Source organism: Octopus sinensis, linkage group LG25 (genome assembly GCF_006345805.1).
Source record: "Octopus sinensis linkage group LG25, ASM634580v1, whole genome shotgun sequence".
NCBI lineage: Eukaryota > Metazoa > Mollusca > Cephalopoda > Octopoda > Octopodidae > Octopus > Octopus sinensis.
Genome location: NC_043021.1, coordinates 27,272,302 through 27,295,222, shown reverse-complemented (window position 1 = coordinate 27,295,222; position 22,921 = coordinate 27,272,302). Strand labels below are relative to the sequence as shown.

General features: G+C 39.7%; 1 protein-coding gene across 1 annotated transcript in view; it reads right to left on the bottom strand.

Annotated features, from left to right (window-relative positions):
* The window catches only part of LOC115224479 (kanadaptin), a 78,413-nt gene that overhangs the window by 22,326 nt on the left and 33,166 nt on the right, over positions 1-22,921 (bottom strand). Inside the window, exons 6-10 of the mRNA XM_029795388.2 lie at positions 22,323-22,483; positions 16,983-17,052; positions 15,769-15,958; positions 13,762-13,891; positions 12,944-13,220 (exon numbers count right to left, since the gene is read on the bottom strand). Of these exons, the coding sequence (XP_029651248.2) occupies positions 12,944-13,220; positions 13,762-13,891; positions 15,769-15,958; positions 16,983-17,052; positions 22,323-22,483 (828 nt within the window). The remainder of the gene's footprint in view (positions 1-12,943; positions 13,221-13,761; positions 13,892-15,768; positions 15,959-16,982; positions 17,053-22,322; positions 22,484-22,921) is intronic.

Genomic DNA, 22,921 nt, shown 5'->3' with positions numbered 1-22,921 from the left:
GTTTTGATGACTCTGAAAGGATGACAGGCAAAGTTGACCTTGGCAAATTTGAACTCAGAACATGAAGCATTTTGCCCAGCATAATAGCAATTATACCAGCTCACTGCCTTAATACTACTACTACTACTACTACTAATAATAATAATAATAATAATAATAATAATAATAATAATGATGATGATGATGATGATGATGATGATGATGATGATGATAATAATAATAATAATAATATAAGTATATGTGTGTGTGTATTAATCACTAGCAATGCATCCCGGCGTTGCCTGGGTGTTATGGCCTACAAGCGCATTGAATTACTTGCTCCTTTCTTATGAGCAGAATCGGCACAGCTGATGTATAGTTAATGGCATAATGGAAGTTATTGTTTGTTTAACAGTCAAGGGTGAGGGTGCAATTTGCATGGGTTTGCATGAAAGTGCTATCTGTTCTTAAGAAGGATCACAAACTATGTTTCATTGTTTCATCGTATAAAAGGGGATTAATAAGATTTTATCCAGAAACCCTGTTTTCAAACTTTTAATTTCCCTCCATCCCCACCACAATATCTTCATTTGTAACTTTTTTCCATTTCTTTTTTTTTTTTTTTCTCTATCTACATAGAAAAATACAGAGATTACGAATCTGGAAAATATATATATATTTATTTTTATAGCTTAATTTTTCTTAAAGAAACATTCAATGCCCCTTCACCCACCTTACCCACCCATCACCAACCAGCTTCCAAAAAACTAAAAACCTCCCAATTTTTCATTTTTGTCTGATGTTTCCCACTTGCATAGAATTCTACTGAAATAGTAAACTTAAAAAATACCAGACCACAACCAGGAAACCTGACATGCTAGAAACAATAGGTAAACGACATTATTTCTGAAGAAACTTCCCTGCTTTTTGAAAGTGGTGAGGTGAAGGGTAAAATTCTTAAAGATTCGTACTCTCTGTTTTTACTCCATGGATTACCAAGAATAAAAATTTGAAAAAAGTCAAAAAATTCATTTGGTGTGGAGAGGGAGAACGTGTATTGTGGGTGAAATCCTAATCTCCTGTATCGCAAACATAGGAATCAGACGAAATTTAGGAAAAAAATAAGGAGGATAGGAAGACGGAAATGTCAACTCGGACATGCTAGAAAGAAGAGCTAAAGGACAGGATTTCTGAGGAAACTTCCTTTAAAGTTTATATCAAAGACCAGGTTTTTAAACATGCTCATCACAAACACAAATTACACATCAGAAAAAGATCATTTCAATTGCGTTTGAGCTGTAAATTTGCACCTGCACACTGCAAGAATTAACAATTTGCACAGAAGTTTTACCTAGAGTGTGTGTATGCATGTGTGTGTCAAAGGAAGCTGTTTTATGGCATTCTTTCATTTAAAGAACCAAAGTTGTCAACTCAACATATATGGGATCATATGATTTATTTTGTTAATTCCCGTAAAATTGGTTTAATTTCTGTATGCTTTGAAGAGGGCAAAAATTGAAAGAGATTATGAGGTGAAAAGGCGACATTTGCTTTGAAGTAAGAAGAGAAAGTGTAAGACATATGTGTATATGAAACGGACGTGTGTAAGAGAGAGAGAGAGGATGAGTGAAGGTGTGTGTTGTGATGTATGAAATTTTTTGCATGTATGTGCAAGTGGTACTCACTCACTCTCACACTCTCTCTCTCTCTCTCTCTCTCTCTCACACACACACACACACACACACACATTATCTTTTATATGCACGTACATAAATAGGTGGAGGTAAAGAATATGCACACCAACTATTTTCTGCGTAATCTTAACCTTAAATATCGGGGGTGCATATTCTTGACCTTCGCTCATAAATACATATGCATACATCTTTTGTGTGCGTGTGAAATAGATATATAGATAGATAGATAGAGGGAAAGAGAGAGAGAGAGAGGAAATGTGCTATTTCCTCATAGCATATAGAAACATTGATATCTTTTAATGCAATGTTTTTGGTTGTGGCTTATTTTAATAAAATATTTATGTGTACATTTCCATAAATGTTTGTCTGAGTAGAATTCTACTCATGGGTGAAACATCAGACGAAAGCGATACATTACAAGCAAATCAAAATATTGTGTGAAAATGAACTCAAAATTGTGCGACTCAACCTAGTTGCCGAGGTTATTTTAGTTGTAAAAAAGAGTTGTTGAGTCAAAAACATAGTTTATTTTGTGGATAGATAATAAGCAACTTTCTTTAATTTGGAGAAACATTACTTTTATTATTCACACATCGTCACTCCCATAATGCAACACTTTATAATTTTGGTTCAAATTGAAAGTGTGAAACTATTTTCACTTTCTAATGAAACCGTGGTGGTTGTAGAGAAGCGTATTTGAAATAACTATAGCTGGTTGTTGAGATAACATAGAAAATATGTAAATGAAAATAAAGTTTATTTGACATGTGTAACTGATTTGATTTTTCTGGAAGGCGGCAAGCGGCAGAATCGTTCAGATGCTGGGCAAAATGCTTGGGCGGTATTTCGACTGTTCAAATGTCGCTGGGGTCAACTTTGCCTTTTATCCCTTCTGTGTCAATAAATTAAGTAGCATTGGGTTTGAAAATTTCATGCCTTGAGCCTATAGTAGAAATGATTTGATTGTTCTGGTCTTAACATCGGTTGGTATGAATAGAAGTCATTTTTGTTTGTAATTGGCTATCCTGTTGTAGGTTCAATCCAAGGAATATTGAAAAAATACCCATCTTGTCCATTCCACAGAATGAGATTATACTGGAGAGCATCATAAGAGGGATGAGTCTGTGAAACACGTTTAAGGTTGTCATTTGAACACGAATGAGAATATCATGATTTTCATCGAGATCACCAATCAAAAGGATGGCTACCTCATTAGATGTGGGCTCATTGAAACACCATAAAATGTTCTTTACTATAGTGTACTATAGACATAATGAACGCAGAAACACACACACACTCACAGAACTGATAATACTGAAAACAGCAAAACGATGGGAGGGGTGGGGGGAGTTACATAAAGTAAGAGACACACATACATACATTAATGCATACGTGAGGCCAATCTCTGTCCTTGTGTGTCTCTGTTTTTAGATGCGCGTATGTGTGTGTGTGTGTGTATCACATACACTTGTCAGTCATCGGCTTAACGTACATAACGAACACGCGAACACATATAGAAAATGTGACGTCGTCATCGTTGTGGTGGTGGTAAAAGACGTCCTTTACAATAGGTGACTAAGAGGAAAATGATAATCTTAAATTTTTGTAACGCAAATAAATGAATGAAAATATAGTTTAGTTGGTAGCCGAAAGCTTACTGAATCTTTTGATATCCATTACGTCAATAACAGCAACTCGGTTTTGGAATGCATAAGGAACATACACACACGCACACATATACAAACTCTCTTTTATGTAGGTAGACTAGCAGCTAAGTCCGGTTTCACCCGGTCTGTTTGGATGATGTGACTGCGATTGCTTTTGGTTAGGCATAATCTATAACAGCATTTCTCAACCTTATCCTTTTGGGTCTCTCGTTTCAGTTGTATGAAAATTTCGTGACCCCACCCCCTTTGCCTTTCCCTTGGATAACACTGGCAGCATAGAGAAGGGCGGCTGCTATGAATGGGTAACTGCTGGTTTTCCATAAACATATCTGCCCAGATTTATGATTCAGAGGGTAACTTTCTAGGTGCAATCCTATGGTTGTTCATGACCAAAAGGGGCCTTTACCCTTTACATTTAACAGAGTAATCTGAGAGCTAAGGGGTCAAAGGGTTTCAGTTGAGCAAATCAACCCAAGGACCTTTTTTTTCAAGCCTGGTGCTTATTATTCCATCAGCCTCTTTGAAATAACTGCATTAGTCTTTTTTTTTTTTGTTTCAATGTTGTATTAGACATTCCAGCTCCTAATTACACACTCCAATTACAAAGCCAATTAGGAAGTTGAAATCCAATGAAGCATAATGAAATGCTTTCCAGCTCTAAGTTAATTAAAAGACTGGGAACAGCCACTGAATTTCATTACATAATTATATACTCATTAAGCGATGTTATATGATTAAGGGCAGGCACAGACATGCAATTAAAAAGATTGCTTTCCTGACCACTTGTTTTCTAGTTCAGTCCCACTGTGTGCCATCTTGTGTCTTCTATTACAAACCCAAGCTGTCCAAAGTCCTGTGAGTGGATTTGGTAAGCAGAAACTGAGAAGGCGACGAGCTAGCAGAAACGTTAGCATGCCAGGGGAAATGCTTAGCGGTATTTCGTCTGCCACTACATTCTGAGTTCAAATTCCACTGAGGTCAACTTTGCCTTTCATCCTTTCGGGGTTGATTAAATAAGTACAAGTTACGCATTGGGGTCGATATAATCAACTTAATCCGTTTGTCTGTCCTTGTTTGTACCCTCTGTGTTTAGCCCCTTGGGGGTAGTAAAGAAATAAGAAACTGGGAAGAGCTTATTGATTATCCTTGTTATCATCATTTAAACATCCTCTTTTCCATGCTCGCATGGCCCAGGTGGAGTTTATTGAGGCAGATTGTCTCTACGGCTGGATGCCCTTTCTGTCACCAACCCTCACCTGTTGCCAAATGAAGTAATACTGTCCCGTGGCCAGACATGCTTTTGCAGAATTCTGAAAATGAATTATACGGGCTTATGTGACAGTGGCAATCATTTTACAATTACCAACCAATGTAAGGACAATGCGATAAAAAACACACACACACACTTACACACACCTACACATATACGTGTGTGGGGAGGGTGGTTGTAATAATGAAGTCAAACCAATCAGTGATATTTTGAAATCTTTTTTTGAAAGGATTGCCTGACGTACAGGAAATGCAGCCATTACATAAAACTTCCTCCGTTAAAAGATTTCAAAATATTTTGAAATCTTTTAACTGAGCAAGGTCTTACCTAATGGAAGCATTTCATATCATATATTAATTACATAGAGCTGAAAAGTGTGTATTAAGTAATTTCAAAATAATCACTGGTTGGTTTGACTTCATTAAAACTTGAACCCAGTACAAAATAGTAGGTCCACACTCCACTTATGTGCATACTTTAACAACAATTTAAAGTTGTTTGTTATATTGAACTTGAGTCAAATATGTTAAGATTATCATTTTCCTCTTAGTCACCTATTGTAAAGGACATCTTTTACCACCACCACAACGATGACGACGTCACATTTATGTATGTATGTATGTATGTATGTATGTATGTATGTATGTATGTATGTATGTATGTATGTATGTATGTACGTACGTACGTACGTATGTATATATCTATATTGTTGTGTCTGAGGAGAGTCGTTCTGTTTTAATGCCTAATTAATTAACACACTCACCGGTTCAATTTCCACTCATTTACTTTTTTTTTTGTACAATTTTCCAACAACTATTGAAGAGGTTGCAAGAAGTAATGAAAATTTTAGAAAAGAAAAAAGAATAAGTAAATGAGTGGAAATTGAACCAGTGAGTGTGTTAATTAATTAGGCATTAAAACAGAATCACTGTCCCCAGACACAACAAAATATGCTTCAACACATGAATTCACATAAAGCACCATTCAAGCATGGTCGATGCCAGTACTGCATGACTGGCCCTTGTGCCAGTAGCACATTAACCCTTTAGTGTTCGCATTATTCGACCAAAACTAATTCTTTTTCATCCTCATTGCTTTGAATTAATCATGCATTATCTTGTAGCTTTGAGATTTTGATGAGGTAGCTGTTAATTTTTAAAACGACATTGTAGGGTTGGTGTGAGAGACCAGATCTGGCCAGTTTGAACATAAAACAGGCAGAATACTTTTGGCCGGATATGGCCGGTTTAAATGCTAAAGGGTTAAAGCACCCAGTACACTCTTGGAGTTAGGAAGAGCATCCAGCTGTTGAAACTTTGCCAGATCAGATTGGAACCTGATGCAGCCTTCTGGCTTACCAGCCCTCAGTCAAACCATCCAACCCATGCCAGCATGGAAAGCGGACGTTAAATGTCAATGACAAATCTTGCAAACCAAATACAAAAACGAAATATATTATTATACCTATGTATACGATGGGCTTCTTTCAGTTTCTATCTCCCAAATCTACTCACAAGGCTTTGGTTGGCTTGGTACTGTTAGTAGAAGACACTTGTCCAAGGTATCACACAGTGAGATTCAACTTAATGCCATGTGATTAGGAACCAAATTCCTTTACCACCCAAATGTACCTGCGACCCATCATATGGATGGATGCGTGTATGTGTTTTATCCTTTACTAATTTCAGTCCTTAGACTGCAGCTATGAATCAACCCCAGTACTTATATTTTTATTCTATCAGTCTCTTTTACCAGACTGCTAAGTTACAGAGACATAAGCACACCAACTGCTTAACCACTTAGCCATACCTATATCTAATATAATAAATGTGAAATCTAATTTCTGTGTGTCAGTGTGTCACACTTCGACCCCACTCTCTTACTATTTATTGACACTCCTACTATTGCTCATGTTGGGGTGAGAGTAATAGTAGGCAGAGACGGTAGTAGATTGATGGTTGTGATGGTAATGGGATGATAGTAATAGTATGAGCTGTAGTTGTGAAGGAGGTGGAGGTGACAGTAATGATGGTGGAGGTGGTGGTGGTGGTGGTAGCTGAAGCAGTCAGGTAGTCAGTGAAGTCAAAGGTATTGATGGTGGTGACATCAGAAGTCTGAATGGTGTGTGTGTGTGTGTGTGTGTGGCAGTTGTGGTGGTGATGGTGGTAATGGTGATGGTTGAAAACAATCATCAGAAAGAGAGAGAGAGAGAAAGAAAGAGGTAAAACAGAAAAAAAAATTGTACTGACCCCTGCGAAGAAAAAAAATTGTTGTTTATCATGCAGCTTTGCAATAAGTTCCAAGTCAACAAATTATATTGTTTTGATGAAAATTGTTCATTGCTTGAAAAAATTGGTGAAGTTTAATAAAATTTAATATATACTCAATGCATGAAGTGTCATTGTTGGGCTCAAGGTGCAATGAAGAGCCCTCCACAGGAGCTAGCTCAAAAATCGCACCATAGGGCAGCTTTTAAGTTAGTGTGTGTGTATATATATATATATATATAAATATATATATATATATATATATATATATATATATATATATATATGAATGTAGTGAAGGTACATGGCTCAGTGGTTAGGGTATTTTACTTATGATCATAAGGTTGTAAGTTCAATTTGAGGCAGTGTGTTGTGTCCTTGAGCAAGACACTTTATTTCACGTTGCTCCAGTCCACTCAGCTGGTAAAAATGGGTAGTACCTGTATTTCAAAGGGCCAAAGCTTGTTACATTTTGTATCTCACTGAATCTCCTTGAGAACTATGTTAAGGGTACAGGTGTCTGTGGATTGCTCAGCTACTTGCGCATTTTCCACGCAGGTTGTTCCGCTGAAAGGCGGCGATCTGGCAGAAATGTTAGCAAGCCAGGCGAAATTCATAGCCGTATTTCGTCTGCCGTTACGTTCTGAGTTCAAATTCCGCTGAGGTCGACTTTGCCTTTCATCCTTTCGGGGTTGATAAATTAAGTACCAGTTACGCACTGGGGTCAATGTAATCGACTTAATACCTATGTCTGTCCTTGTTTGTCCCCTCTGTGTTTAGCCCCTTGTGGGTAATAAAGAAATAGGTTGTTCGGCTGATCAGATCAACTGGAATGCTTGTCGCCATAACCAACAGAGTGCCAGTTTGTGTGTGTGTGTGTGTGTGTGTCTCTCTCTCTCCCTCCCTCTCTCTCTTCCTCTCTCTACATGCATGCACGACTATGTAAACAAATCTTACCATGAAGGACACATGCAGTGTCCTTCATGTCCCGTCTTCTGGCCTCGGGGAAATATTACCTGGCTGGTAAACCTTCACCTGTTTACAAGCAAGATAAAACTTCTTCATGGCTGGCTGTTTCCATGGAAGACTATTGTGTGATGTCAAGACAAGGAAACAATCATGAACACATGCACACAAACACATATGATCATCCTCATCATTTAATGTCCATTTTCCATGCTGGCATGGGTTGGACGGTTTGACCAGAGCTGGCAAACAGGAGACTTGCACCATGTTTCCTTCTGATGTGCTTTATGTGGTGCTAGCACATATAATATAAATACATATCTATACATACATATGCAGGGTCATCCCATTAATGATGTGGTTATCTTATACTTATTTTATTTTTCAAAATTAAGATAAACAAAGTTCTTTTTTAATCTAAACTATACTCTCCTTCATTTTCTACAATGCTCTTCCATCTATCTCGTAGACTTGCAAAGCCCATCTTCCAAAATTCACATAACGAAAAATACTCCTCCAGTACTGTTCTGAACTCCTCTACAGAATTCATATTTTTTCCATCTAAATAATTTTGAAGACTGCAGAATGAATGATAATAAGATGGGGCAATGTTCAGCGAATATGGTGGGTGGGGCATCGTTTCCCATTCAAACTGCTCCAGCCTTTGAAATGTCATCTTCGCTGTATGTGGTCAAGCATTATCCTGATGGAAGATCACCTTTGGTCTTGAAACCAAAGATGGTCATTTTTCTTCTGGTGCTGACTTAAGCCGCTCAAGCTGCCCACAGTAGATCTCCTTTGTTATCATTTGGTTTGGGTTTAAAAGTTCAAAGTAGACTAAACCTTTCATATCCAACCAAACAGATAACAACACTTTATGTGGGTGAAGACCTTTTTTCAGTCTGGGGTGCCAGTGTTTCTCCCTTCATTACCCACTATCTTCAGTGCTTGAAATTTTTATAGAGAACCCATTTCTTTTCACCGGTCACTACTCGGTCCAAAAAGGGTTCATTCATGAGATGTGACAGCAAAGAAGAGCACACATTCACTCTGCATGCAATTAGACTCAGAAAGTTTGTGAGGAACCCACTGATCCAATTTGCTGACTTTTCCAATGGTATGGAGGTGTTGATGAATGGTTGAATGACAAAATCCAAGCTTCTCTGTTAGTTCCTCGACAGTTACAATGGCTTTTCTTCCACCACGGTTTTCGGGATGTCCTCGTGGAACTCTCCAGATATTCCAGGACGAGTCTCGTCTTCTATGCTGTAGTTTCTGGCTTGGAATTTCTGGAACCACCGTTGAGACTAGCTTACGCTTGTTGTCCGATCCCAATATACGGCATTAATATTCCTTGCATTCTCCGTTGCATTGTTGACTTTACTGAACTCATAAAGCAAAATATGGCGAATATACTCCTTTGCCACTTCCATTACGGCTTTAAAAAAATAACTGTTAAAATCGAACTGCACTCATCAAAACTTGTACTAGGAATAAGAAAAGATCAAATTACTACCTGCTTTTATAGAAAGCTGATGCAGGTAGTTTATCCCATCCTCCTCTGACTTTTAGATCATGCAATTGAAAAAAAACGCATTATTTATGGATGACCCAATAAATATATGTGTCTTACACATTCTGATTGAATCTCTTCCATGTGTTAACATGGAGCTCCTTGCAACACTGTAAACATTCATCTAATCAAGATGTCCTTGGCCTGAAGAGGAGCCTGCAGTATACACCTCGCTTGGATATTTACCACTTCCAAGGCCCTGCGGTTCCGCTCACTATGAAACATGTGTAGCCTGGATCTTATCTACTCCACCCCGCAACTCTTGTATGTGTGTATGTGTGTGAATGTGTATATGTGTGTGTGTGTGTGTATATATAGGCATCAGAGTGGCTGTGTGGTAAGTAGCTTGCTTACCAACCACATGGTTCCAGGTTCAGTCCCACTGCATAGCACCTTGGGCAAGTGTCTACTATAGCCTCGGGCCGACCAAAGCCTTGAGTGGATCTGGTAGACAGAAACTGAAAGAAGCCCATTGTATGTGTGTGTCTGTGTGTCTGTGTCTGTGTGTGTGTGTGTGTGTGTGTGTGTGTGTGTGTGTGTGTGTGTGTGTGTGTGTGTGTTTGTGCGTCTGTGTTTGTTCCCCCCAACATCGCTTGACATCCGATGCTGGTATGTTTACATCCCTGTAACTTAGTGGTTCGGCAAAAGAGACCAATAGAATAAGTACTAGGCTTACAAAGAATAAGTCCCGGGGTCGATTTGCTCGACTAAAGGAATGCTCCAGCATGGCCACAGTCAAATGACTGAAACAAGTAAAAGAGTATATATACATACGGGGGTTGGACAAAATAATGGAAACACCTGGCATCATAGCATCATAATTTTGAAATATCTAATAAAACAGTTCTATATTAAAGAGATGAGGAATTATGTACATTATTTGCAATATTTACATTTAACGGATATTTGTCCTCATTTTGTTGACAACAAACAAGATGAGGACAAATATCCATCAAATGTAAATAATGTAAATAATGTATCTAATAAAACCATCAAAAGCTTGCTTATTTTTATGTTTTTTGATTTATTATTAGTGTTGCTTAATATGTTTTGCTAAAATTGCTGTTTCGTTTCAGATATCATCAGAAAAAGGTAATTAAAATTCATTAAAATCACAGATCTATCGGACTTTCAAAGAGATCAAATTGTTGGTGCTCGTATGGCAGGTGCTAGCGTAACGAAAACAGCTGAAACGTTTGGTGTATCAAAAAGTACCGTCTCGAAAGTAATGACAGCCTTTGAGAAAGAGGGAAACAGCAAACTACACTGGGCTGAAGCAAACAGTAATTAATAAATAATAAGTTATTAACTCCTCCTACAAAATGTATTTCTTTAATTTATCCATTCATTCGTATATATATATATATATATATATATATACACACACATACACACACACACGCACATATATATATATGCATGATGGCCTCCTTTTAGTTTCAGTCTACTAAATTCACTCACAGGGCATTTGATGGTTTGGGACTATAGTAGAAGAGACTTGCCCAAGGTGGCATGCAGTGGAACTGAACCTGAAGTCACATCCTCGGGAAGTGAACTTTTTAACCATACAACATCTGTGCACGCACACACACACACACAATATCTGTCCAGTGAAACTGCTTGGTTACTAGCCACGAGGCAGCTCCTCCAAATTGTAGGACATCGATTGTGGTGTATCCTTGAACAAGGTACATAACTTCTACTTGCTATAGTATAGCTACCAAACTAAATATCCTCAAACTGGAGTGCTATCATTTATCATTGTTTGTCTGCCTTCCATGCTGTCATGGGTTGGATGGTTGGAAGGCCTCCTACCAATTGGTCCTGCCTGAAGAATCTATTTTTCCCACACATTTGTAGAACCAGAGCTTTGACCTTTCAATGTGAAGAAGTAGTGTCTCCGTTTTTAGAGTGAGCCTAAACGTTGCCTTTAAGGATCCCCTTTTCTTCTCCCGTGTGAGATCCCAAGGCAGAGCAAGACAAGCAGTAAAAACGAACATCAAGGTATCTATTTAACCTCTACATCAGACACTTGTTCTAAATACTTGCATCAGAGTAAACTCCCCAAACCTTTATCTATCTTTATAAAGTAGTCGTAAGTTAAGCTAACCCCACAGTGAACATCCTAATCAGGCAACCAACCACACTGTTTATGGTTGCACTAGTAACCCCAAAACAAAGAGGTGTTATTAACCCAAATATCTGATTAAGTCTACTATTCCAGATATTTAAAGAGTGGAGCATTAAAAAGCTAACAAGATATAAAGATGCAGTTAGAATTCCGAAAGTCAAAATGATATTTTCATGGACTTATTCGAAGCAAGAAAGACTGGCAGAGTCTTACAATGTCTGCTAAGTTCACCATCATCAATTCAATCCCTTTTTCAAGAAGATAGTCTTTGACTTTTAATGGTGAGATACTATGGACATATTTTCTCAGTAAACTTTCCTCATGGTGAACTTTCTTCACGGTGAACTTACTGTAACCAAGTCTTACATAACTGTTTCTGATTTAAACACAAGGCCAGCAATGTTGAGGGAAAGAATTTAGTTGATTACATTGATCCAGTACTTGACTGATATTTGATGCTTTAATTTATCAACCCTGGAAGGATTAAAGGCCAAGTTGGCCTTGTCAGGATTTGAACTCTGAACACAAAGAGCCGTAACTAAATGTCACAAGGCATTTCATCCAATGCTCTGATAATTCTGCCAATCACAAATATTAACCTTAAATAGTAATTTCCATCATTTCTGCTCAATGCACTTTCATCATCTTTTAACGTCCATTTCCCATGCTGGCATGGGTCAGTTTGACCAGAGCTGACAGGCCAAAAGACTGCACCAGACTTCACTGTCTGTTTTGGCATTATTTTGGGCAGAAAAGCCTTTCTTAATAGCAGACCCTTACTAAGGCCAAACTCTTCCTAATGCCAGACCCTTCCTAACGCCACTTTTACTTACTTTGTGAATAAAATTTGGAAGAAAGAAAATGTATGGAAGTCAGTTACATGTATGTGTGTGTGTGTGTGTGTGTGTGTGTGTGTTGTGTGTGTGTGTGTTTATTTCCATGTGCCTTCACACTAGCACCCCTTCAGCGGTGGTGGTCTTCTCATCTTCCATAAACAAACACGTTGAAGTACTTCAACATGCAAAGCCACAGAATGAAAAGTACCTTACTTCATTACTTGGGAAACAAGACAGGGTTGCCATGTCTGGAAGGGCATCCAGCCATAGAATACTGCCTTGAAAGAAGCTTCATCCCACCCATGCTACCACAGAAAAAGCAAACATCAAGACAATGATGATGATGATGATGATGGGGATGGTGATGTTAATGATGATGATTATGATGGTGGTGGTGGTGATGATTATGATGATGATGTCTACGATGACGAATGTGGTAGTGTTGATGATGATGATGATGACAACAATGACCTTTCAGGGTTTTCCTCTATTTGTTTTTATTTTTTCACAAATGAATTTCTTCCCCTATTTATTGTGCTTAATTAGTATAAATTAATTACCTGTGGATGTTTGTAAATGAATTTTCTTTGTGATGACACGCTTGGATGAGGAGGAATCCTTCGAAGACAGACACTTGGTCGGAAGAACATCCTTGCTCTTGCAGGTACCAGCTTCACTGAGGTCTTTTGCTTTACCATTATTGCTACCAAGTGATTTCTTTTCAGCATCCACATCACATTCCATCTTCTTCTCATTGTTGTCATCTTCATCATCATCTTCTTCCTCCTCTTCTTCTTCTACATCGGCATCCGATACCTTTTCAAGGTTTTCTGGTAACTGTCAAAATAAAAGAAATATATACACATACACTTGTGCTACATCCTTCCACCCACAATCCTGGGTCCCTCTGCTCCCAGTCATAATCTACCCAGTTCGTATCGTTAAGGCCCATCCTTCACACCTCATCATCAGTAGTAACTGTCAAATTTTAAAGAAATATACAAGCATGGTTGTGTGGTAAGAAGCTTGCTTCCCAACCACATGGTTCTGGGTTCAGTCCCACTGTGCAGCACCTTGGGCAAGTGTCTTCTACTATAGCCTCAGTCCAACCAAAGGCAGGTGAGTGGATTTGGTAGATGGAAAGTGAAGGAAGCCTGTCATAAGTGTGTGTGTGTTTGTCTCCCATCCCTGCTTGACAACCAGTGTTGGTGTGTTTACAACCCCATAACTTAGCAGTTCAGAAGAAGAGACCAACAGAATAAGTACCAGGCTTAAAAAAGAGAAGTATTGGGGTCGATTTGTTTGACTAAAAAAATTCAACCAGATAAAAAGATAAATGATAGAAACATGGTTAAAAAATCTAACATTGAATACTCACATCCACAGTAAACACTTTGGGAATCTTCGGTACATGAAGACCTTTCATTTTACCAAACATCGGTAAAGTAATTTTAGGTTTCTTATTTTCAGAACTAGCAACCTTCACCGTTCCAGCTTCCGTCTTTGGTCTGAAATAGAAAAATGGACAGTTTTGCACATCAATGTTTAATGTAGGCATAGGAGTGGCTGTGTGGTAAGAAACTTGCTTACCAACCACATGGTTCCAGGTTCAGTCCCACTGTGTGGCACCTTGAGCAATGGTCTTCTACTATAGCTTCAGGCCGACCAAAGCCTTGTGAGTGGATTTGGTAGACGGAAACTGAAAGAAGCCCGTCGTATATATGTATATATATGTATATATGTACGTGTGTGTATATGTTTGTGTGTCTGTGTTTGTCTCCCCAACATCGCTTGACAACTGATGCTGGTGTGTTTACGTCCCTGTAACTTAGCAGTTCGGCAAAAGAGAAACCATAAGAGACCGATAGAATAAGTTCTAGGCTTACAAAGAATAAGTCCTGGGGTCGATTTGCTTGACTAAAGGCGGTGCTCCAGCATGGCCACAGTCAAATGACTGAAACAAATAAAAGAGTAAAAGAGATGCTCTTTCTTAACGTAAGATCATGTAATGAGCAGAGAGGAGATCCATCTCTCGATAGGTGCAGATGGATGATTAAGAAGTTGGCTTCCCAACCATGGCTGCAGTCTCATTGCATCACACCTCAACCTAGTGCGTTCTAGGATAGCCCTGGGCTGACCAACTCCTAGCGAGTAGATTTTGTAGATGGAAACTGAGAGGAACCCAAGCAGTGTCATTCATCTTCAACAGTCTACTAGGTGGTTGGCATTAGGAAGGGCAACCAGCCATAAAAAGAATGCCAAAACAGACACTGGAACTTGGTTCAGCCTCCTCAGCAACCAGCTCCTGTCAAACTGTCTAACCCATGACAACATGGAAAGCAGACGTTAAATGATGATGATGATGGGGGCCAGGCAAGGCTGGCAATGGCCACGATCGGATGGTGCTTTTTACGTGCCACCGGCACGGAGGCCAGTCGGGGCGGCGCTGGCAACGGACACGGTCAGGTGGTGCTTTTTACGTGCCACCGGCACGGGGGCCAGGCAAGGCTGGCAATGGCCACGATCGGATGGTGCTTTTTATGTGCCACCGGCACGTATGTATATATATATATATATATATATATATATACATATATCTTTCATCTTTTTATCTTTTACTTGTTTCAGTCATTAGACTGCGGTCATGCTGGGGCCAACGCCTTGAAGAAGTTTTAAGTCATATGAATTGACCCCAGCACTTATTTTGTGTTTTTTTGAAACCTGGTCTCTTTTGCAGAACCACTAAGTTATGATGATGTAAACACAACAACACCAGTTGCCAAGCGGTGGAGGAGGACATCCTTAGACACACACACACACACACGACAGGCTTCTTTCAGTTTTTGTCTTCCAAATTCGTTCACAAGGCTTTAGTAGCTCCAAAGTTGTAGAAGACATTTCCCAGGGGTGCCACACACTTGGACTGAACCCAGAACCATGTGGTTGGGAAGCAAGCTTCTCATCACACAGTCACAACTGTGCCATTGTTTCAATTACTTCTTAAAATAATGAAGAGTTAATTAAAATAACTTTATCATTATTAAGTTGGGGTGTGGAACAAATTAGCATAAAATTTTTATGGAAGATTATAATTTAGACCCCTTTAAAAAGAGTAAGTTTGTGTCATAGAACCAGCGGTGGCCTCAGGTGGATTGGTATTAAAAGGGGTTCATGAACCAAGTCACCAGGCAAAGTACTGGAGCAGATATAACCAACAAAAATCTGTGATACCCACAGATGGCTAGAAGGCAAGGTTAATCCAGTGCCCTGGTTTCACCTGACCACCTGAATGAGGGGTGCCTTTTAGGTGTCACCAGCACAGTGCCTTTTCCGTGTCACGACCAAATAAAACAGAATAAAGTCCCCTAAGATCAGGATCTCTTACTTGAGATATTCAAAAGAGACGGGTTTCGCGATATTCATCAGCTTCCGAAGTCGCTGTTCCTGAGGTCGCAGTTCCAACAAACGGCGCTTCAGCTTTAGCCGGGTTTTTGTATCCATCATTCCTGATTTGATTGAGTTCATGTAGGCATCGAGAGCATCCAAGTCGTCGTTGCTTTCTGCTGCTTCCGCATCTGATCAAATAGCAGAACAAGAACAACATCAGCAACAACATCAACAATAGTATTTAGACTTTATAGGAAACCTTAAATTGCTTTATTTTACTTCTTAGTCATCGGAGTGCGACCATGCAGGAGCACCGCCTTTGTTTCTAGTGTGAGACAGCGAGAGACTGGAGGTACATTATGAAGTTTTATTTATTTATTTATGTGCCCTTTTCAAGCCTAGCCAGGCTCATGGGCCCGGTTTCCCGGTTTCTATGGCGTATGTGTTCCCCCCAGCTGGACAGAATACCAGTCCATCGCAGTGTTACTCAAGGAACAGGAAGAAAGAGTGAGAGAAAGTTGGGGTGAAAGAGTACAACAGGGGTCGCCACCACCCCCTGCCGGAGCCTCGTGAAGCTTTAGGTGTTTTCGCTCAATAAACACTCACAACGCCCAGTCTGGGAATCGAAACCACAATCCTCTGACCATGAGTCCGCTTCCCTCACCACTGGACCATTGCGCCTCCACACATTATGAAGTGGTTACCTTTAAAATATCTGCTATTATGTGTGTTGTGTGTGTGTGTGTGTGTGTGTGTGTGTTGTGTATATAGTGTGAGTGTGTTGTGTATGTAGTGTATCTGTGTGCATGTGCATCTATTTGTGTGTATATGTGTGGATTTGAACTCATGACCTATTACCATGTACTTCAATACCACATCCATGTAAACCACATTAACAAGAGCTGCTACAAGGTCACTCAACCTGCCAGAAAATGCAGTTAATTCTCCCTCCAATCACAACTTGACTAGTTCAAAACAACAAGAACACATAAAGTACTTAATCCTAAAACCACTGAGTAAAAGACAGGATGGTCACAGCTGGAATGGCTTCAATCTATATCTTACTCGATCAGGATTGGTTTAGGGGTTAAACAACAATAACCTCTACAACAATAAATATACCAGGACTGATTCAATGAAAATATAAAATGACCCCAACAAACCCCATAAAGTTAGGCCCCTTCTCATTCTGCAAAAGAAGGGTTATATTACCAGCTCTTGCTTTCTCTAATTTTTCTTCAATTTCTTGCATTTCTTGTAAGATTTCTCTATGTTTTTCTGACTGAAATTGTTCAGAAAAGAAACTGTATCAATAAACATACAAACATACAAACAACACATAGAATCCTAAAAGGAAAAACAGAAATTTATAAACACAGTCTTTCGTGTTATTCTTTTATTCTTTTACTTGTTTCAGTCATTTGGCTGTGGCCATGCTGGAGCACTGCCTTTAGTCGAGAAAATCGACCCCAGGACTTATTCTTTGTAAGCCTCATACTTACTCTATCGGTCTCTTTTTGATGAACCACTAAGTTAAGGGGATACAAGCACACCAACATCGGTTGTCAAGTGATGATGGGAGGACAAACACAGTAACACAAACATATGCATATATATATATATATATATATATATGTATATGCTTCTTTCAGTTTCCTTCTACCAAATCCACTCACAAGGTTTTAGTTGGCTTGAAGCTACAGCAGAAGACACTTGCCCAAGGTGCCATACAATGGGACTGAACCCAGAACCATGTGGTTGGGAAGCAAGCCTCTTACCACACAGCCACACCATATGTGTGTGTGTGTATGTGTGTGTGTGTGCGTGTACATGCATGCATGTGTGTGGCAATTTAATGCACAACTGAAAGAGCTACTCACAGCTTCGTGTTTTAACGATGCTTTAACGAGGCATATTAGTAGATCTTTCAGTCATACATTAAATTGGTATCTACCTCTCATTGGACCGAGTACTTATTTCGGAGATTCTATCTATTCTGGATCTATAAACTGTACATATATATGGGGGGGGGGACATGATAAGCTTCTGTACAATTTGAACCAAGGAAATTCACTTACAAGCACCCACCAACACATACCATCATGGAGTATGGGTGTGAAAAAGAATGGAGATGATTCTGATAATGATATCAAAAATAATGCTGTTATTAGAGAACATTCTAAATTAAAAATCTTTCCATTATAAACTTTAACTTTCATTTTACTGGTGTCAATAAGTAAAGTGTCACCAAAGTCGACTTTACCTTTCATTCTTTTGGGGTCAATAAAATAAATACCAGTTGTTCCCTGGGGATGGTGTGATTGACTTACTCCCTCCTCCGAAATTGTGTACTGGCATCAATTATTCTCTCCTCCTCTCTCTTTCTCTCACTCATTCTCTTTCCCATTCTCTTCCCCATCTCTCTCTTCTCTCTCTCCATCTCTCTCTCACTCTTGTGTAATCAGTTATGTCATGGTGTCAGGAGATTTATCACAGTGACCCTTTCTATAGACACGAGAACAGATTGAGCAAATAACTAGTAACTTCTCTTCATAGGCAAAACAGATGTATTACTGGACCCGTGCAAGGATAGACCAATGTACAGAACAGGATTCAGGGTAAACAATTGGGTGCTAAAGATGCTGCTATACTCCATCTCCAAATGCAGGAGACAATGTCTTATCATGTGGTGAAGTAGTTCTGTAAATATTTCAGCCCCTTCTAATGTGACACCAGAACTGCCCACCGCCACCCACCAATTTTGGTGCGAAAATGCATGATTCAGAAGTTGCTACTCTTGGCCAGATGTTTCTACCATGCTCATTTGCTCATTCTTGCTGCATCACTCCATCCTCTCTCTTGAGCCAGATATAATGGCTTCTTTCTCAGCAGCTTCCAACAAGTTTCTTGCAACAGCTGTCTCTTTCACAGACAGTCTAAGACGACATCAGAACACTGAGTTCACCCTAGTTCCAACAAATCCTAGAAGACCCATCTCACATCCATTCTTTACACACATTCCAATCAATCCACTCCATTTTCTGTCTTTCCTGAGGAAAGTATCTTCAATGTTTTCTTCTCAGGGAACCGTTAACATCTTTACTTCCTTCTTTTCCTTACACTACATAACAAGCTTGGGTCTTTTGATGGCAAAAAGGGGCAAATGATATTAACTATTAAAGTCAACAGAGATGTCCCAAATCCCTCCCAATTTCTCGATCATTCTTTCTCCCTACAGTGGCTGGGGCTTGCAGCAGCATTCGATTCTCTGCAAAATTTTATCTTCCCATGCTATTTGCAGTCTTGTAAATGTTATGTATTTACATATATATAAAATTGTGATGTCACAGGAGAGAAATGTGTTCGAATGGATGATGGTGCACTTGCTTTTTGTGATTCTGAAAAGAAAGAGGCTTGGAGAAGCCACTATGAAAGACTGCTGAATGTGGAGAATGAATGGGAGGAGGAGAGCCTGCCAAATGTTGACCCAGTAGAAGGACCAGCTATCCATATAGACAGCTCCCTTGTAGTTAGGATTGGCAACGAATACAGTGAAGAATTCCAGGTAGAAGTTGGCGTCCACCAAGGCTCAGGTCTCAATCCCCTTCTATTCATCATAGTCCTCCAGGCAATAACAGAGAAATTGAAGACGGGTTGCCCCTGGGAGTTCCTCTATGCTGATGACCTAGCCCTCGTAGCAGAATCACTACCAGAACTAGAGAAGAAATTTCGTGTGTGGAAGCTAGGTTTAGAATCAAAAGGCCTTAGAGTCAATGTAGCAAAGACCAAAGTTATAGTAAGCTGGAAGGCAAACTCACCACACACCCCTTCAGGTAGTTGGCCCTGCTCGATCTGTAGAAAAGGTGTAGGTAGGAACTCCATAAGATGTACCCAGTGTAAGCTATGGACACATAAGAGGTGCAGCAACATCAAAGAAAAATTAACCGGGAAGATAGCTTTTATGTGCGGTTGATGCACAGGGGCAATAGACACCATTGATACTCAGAAAACAGATTCCATTACACTCCTGGGGGAGAAACTAGTAGTTGATAGTTTCTGCTACCTAGGTGACCAAGTTAGTAGCCGGGGTGGATGCTCAGAGAGTGTTACCACTAGAATAAGAATAGCCTGGGCAAAGTTTAGGAAGCTTCTTCCCCTACTGGCAACAAAGGGTCTCTTGCTCAGAGTGAAAGGTAGATTGTACGACGCATGTGTGCGAACTGCCATGCTTCACGGCAGTCAAACATGGGCCATGACTGCAGAGGACATGCATAGGCTCAAAAGAAATGAAGCTAGCATGATCCGCTGGATGTGTAATGTCAGTGTCCATGCACAACAGAGTGTAAGTGCCCTGAGAGTAATGTTGGGCATAAGAAGCATCAGATGCAGCGTGCAGGAGACGACTGCGTTGGTATGGTCATGTACTGCGGATGAATGAGGAGAGATATGTGAAGAAGTGCCACTCCCAAACAGTTGAAGGAATCCGGGGTAGAGGTAGATCTAGGAAGACATGGGACGAGGTGGTCAAGCATGACCTTCGAACATTGAGCTTCACAGAGGCTATGACAAAAGACCGAGACTTCTGGAGATATGCTGTGACTTTGAAGACCCGACAAATGAAGTGAATTCATGGCTCGCAGGATGGCCTACTGTGCTAACCTTGGATCGTAGAGTGACCCTCTGTTCTTGAGGAGACCTATTGAGTCAAGTAAATTAACACCAACATCAAAATGAAAATCAAATGGAAATTGTAGTTAAGATACCCGTGCCGGTGACATGTTAAAAGCACCGTCCGAACATGGCAGATGCCAGCGCCGCCTGACTGGCGTCCGTGTTGGTAACACATAAAAGCACCAACCAATCGTGGCCATTTGCCAGCCTCCTCTGGCCCCTGTGCCAGTGGCACGTAAAAAGCACCCACTACATTCTCGGAGTGGTTGGCATTAGGAAGGGCATCCAGCTGTAGAAACATTGCCAATTCAGGCTGGAGCCTGGTGCAGCCTCCTGGCTTCCCAGACCCCGGTCAAACCATCCAACCCATGCTAGCATGGAAAAGGGACATTAAACGATGATGATGATGATATAATATATATATATATATATATATAGGTACAGGAGTGGCTGTGTGGTAAGTAGCTTGCTAACCAACCACATGGTTCCGGGTTCAGTCCCACTGCGTGGCATCTTGGGCAAGTGTCTTCTACTATAGCCTCGGGCCAACCAAAGCCTTGTGAGTGGATTTGGTAGACGGAAACTGAAAGAAGCCTGTCGTATATATATATATATATATATAATATATATATATAATATATATATATATATATATATGTATGTGTGTTTGTGTGTCTGTGTTTGTCCCACTAGCATTGCTTGACAACCGATGCTGGTGTGTTTACGTCCCCGTCACTTAGCGGTTCGGCAAAAAGAGACCGATAGAATAAGTACTGGGCTTACAAAGAATAAGTCCTGGGGTCGCTTTGCTCGACTAAAGGCGGTGCTCCAGCATGGCCGCAGTCAAATGACTGAAACAAGTAAAAGAAAAAAAAGAAAAGAAAGAATATATACGCGTGTATATATACATATATATAAATGTTTGTAAAGATATATGTGTATGTAAAAAAATAAAAGATAATAAATATATTTTATCTTCATTCTCACCTGTTCCTCATACCTTCTACTCAAAGTGACCCCTTATAATGTTAGATAACCGTAGACCCCTATCTTCCCAATCCCCTTTTCAAATCTATCCCTCTTTTTCTCATTGATCTCTTCCCTCTTCTTTGTTATACTTGTACATCATTTCCTGTTACTACGTCCCTCTTCCTTCTGCCAAGAACCATTGCACATTGTTCCATTCTCCCAAAGAGCCACTGTAAGCCCGTCCTTAGCTTTTGCAAGTTGTGGGAGAATTATCTCTAGTGCAAGTGATACAACAAAAAAAGAACACCCAATACACTCTGTAAAGTGGTTGGTGTCAGGAAGAGCATGGAGCTGTGGAAATAATGCCAAAGTAATAATAAGTGCATGATCCAGTCCTCTGGCTTATTAGAATCTGTCAAACTAGGCAACCTTTGCAAATACAGAAGCGTGTCAAATGATGATGGAGATGATGGTGATGATGATTATGATCTAGATGGTGGCAGTGGTAGTGGTGGTAGTGAAGTAGATAATGGTGATGATGAGGAAGATGATGACAAAAGGGTAATGCTGGTGGGGGGGGGCAAGATGATGATGATGATAATGATGATTCAGTTAACAACTAGTTTGCTTTTGATCTATTTAACCTTTAACTGTTGAACATTGAGATCCAAATGTAACATTTCGATTCATTCACATTATTTTGAATTAACAATGCATTTTCTCGTAGCTTTGAGATTTCGATTATGTGACAATAAATTTTCTAGACTAACATTGTAGGATAGGTGTGAGTCCGATCCAGTCAGTTTGAACATAAAAAAAAAGCAGAATATTTTGGCCAGAAATCCCTGATTTAAATCCTAACAAATTAAATACGAAAACAAATTTTTCTGAGAGATTCAAAAAGATATTTACCAGAGAGTCATATGTTTCAGCTTTGTCGTCCAGTTTGCCAGCCTTCTTCATCCTTTGTTCACGTTTCTTCTCAATGGTCCCCGTCCGGTCAAGGAACGTGTCTTCATCACTGTCATAGAAATCGTTTTCTTCCCAGTTTTTCTTCTTACGTTTACGACTTTCTGTAAAACAGCAGAACAATATCAGATTACCATCATCATTTGAACGTCTATTTTTCCAAGCCGCCATGTGTCAGTAACCATCTGACAAGACAAGATTCCAGATATGGATCTGACAAGCATTTTACATGCTGCTGAGGAGAGAGCACAGGTCAAGTGGGCAGGCGACCTTGTTTGAATGCCTGACACATGACTACCCAACAAGAGACACATGGGATTGAGAGTTACTGAAGAGGTCACAGGGTGTGTAAAGTGAAGAGGCTTTGACAAAGAAACTAAAATAATAATAATAAGACTGAAGTGAAGACCAAATATATATATATATATATATATTATATGTAGAAAAATACAAACTGGGACAAGAACGTAAAACATTTAGAAGACAATACAAAAAACACGGACGGGACATTCGGAGCCTTCAATCTTCATTCAAGAACCGGA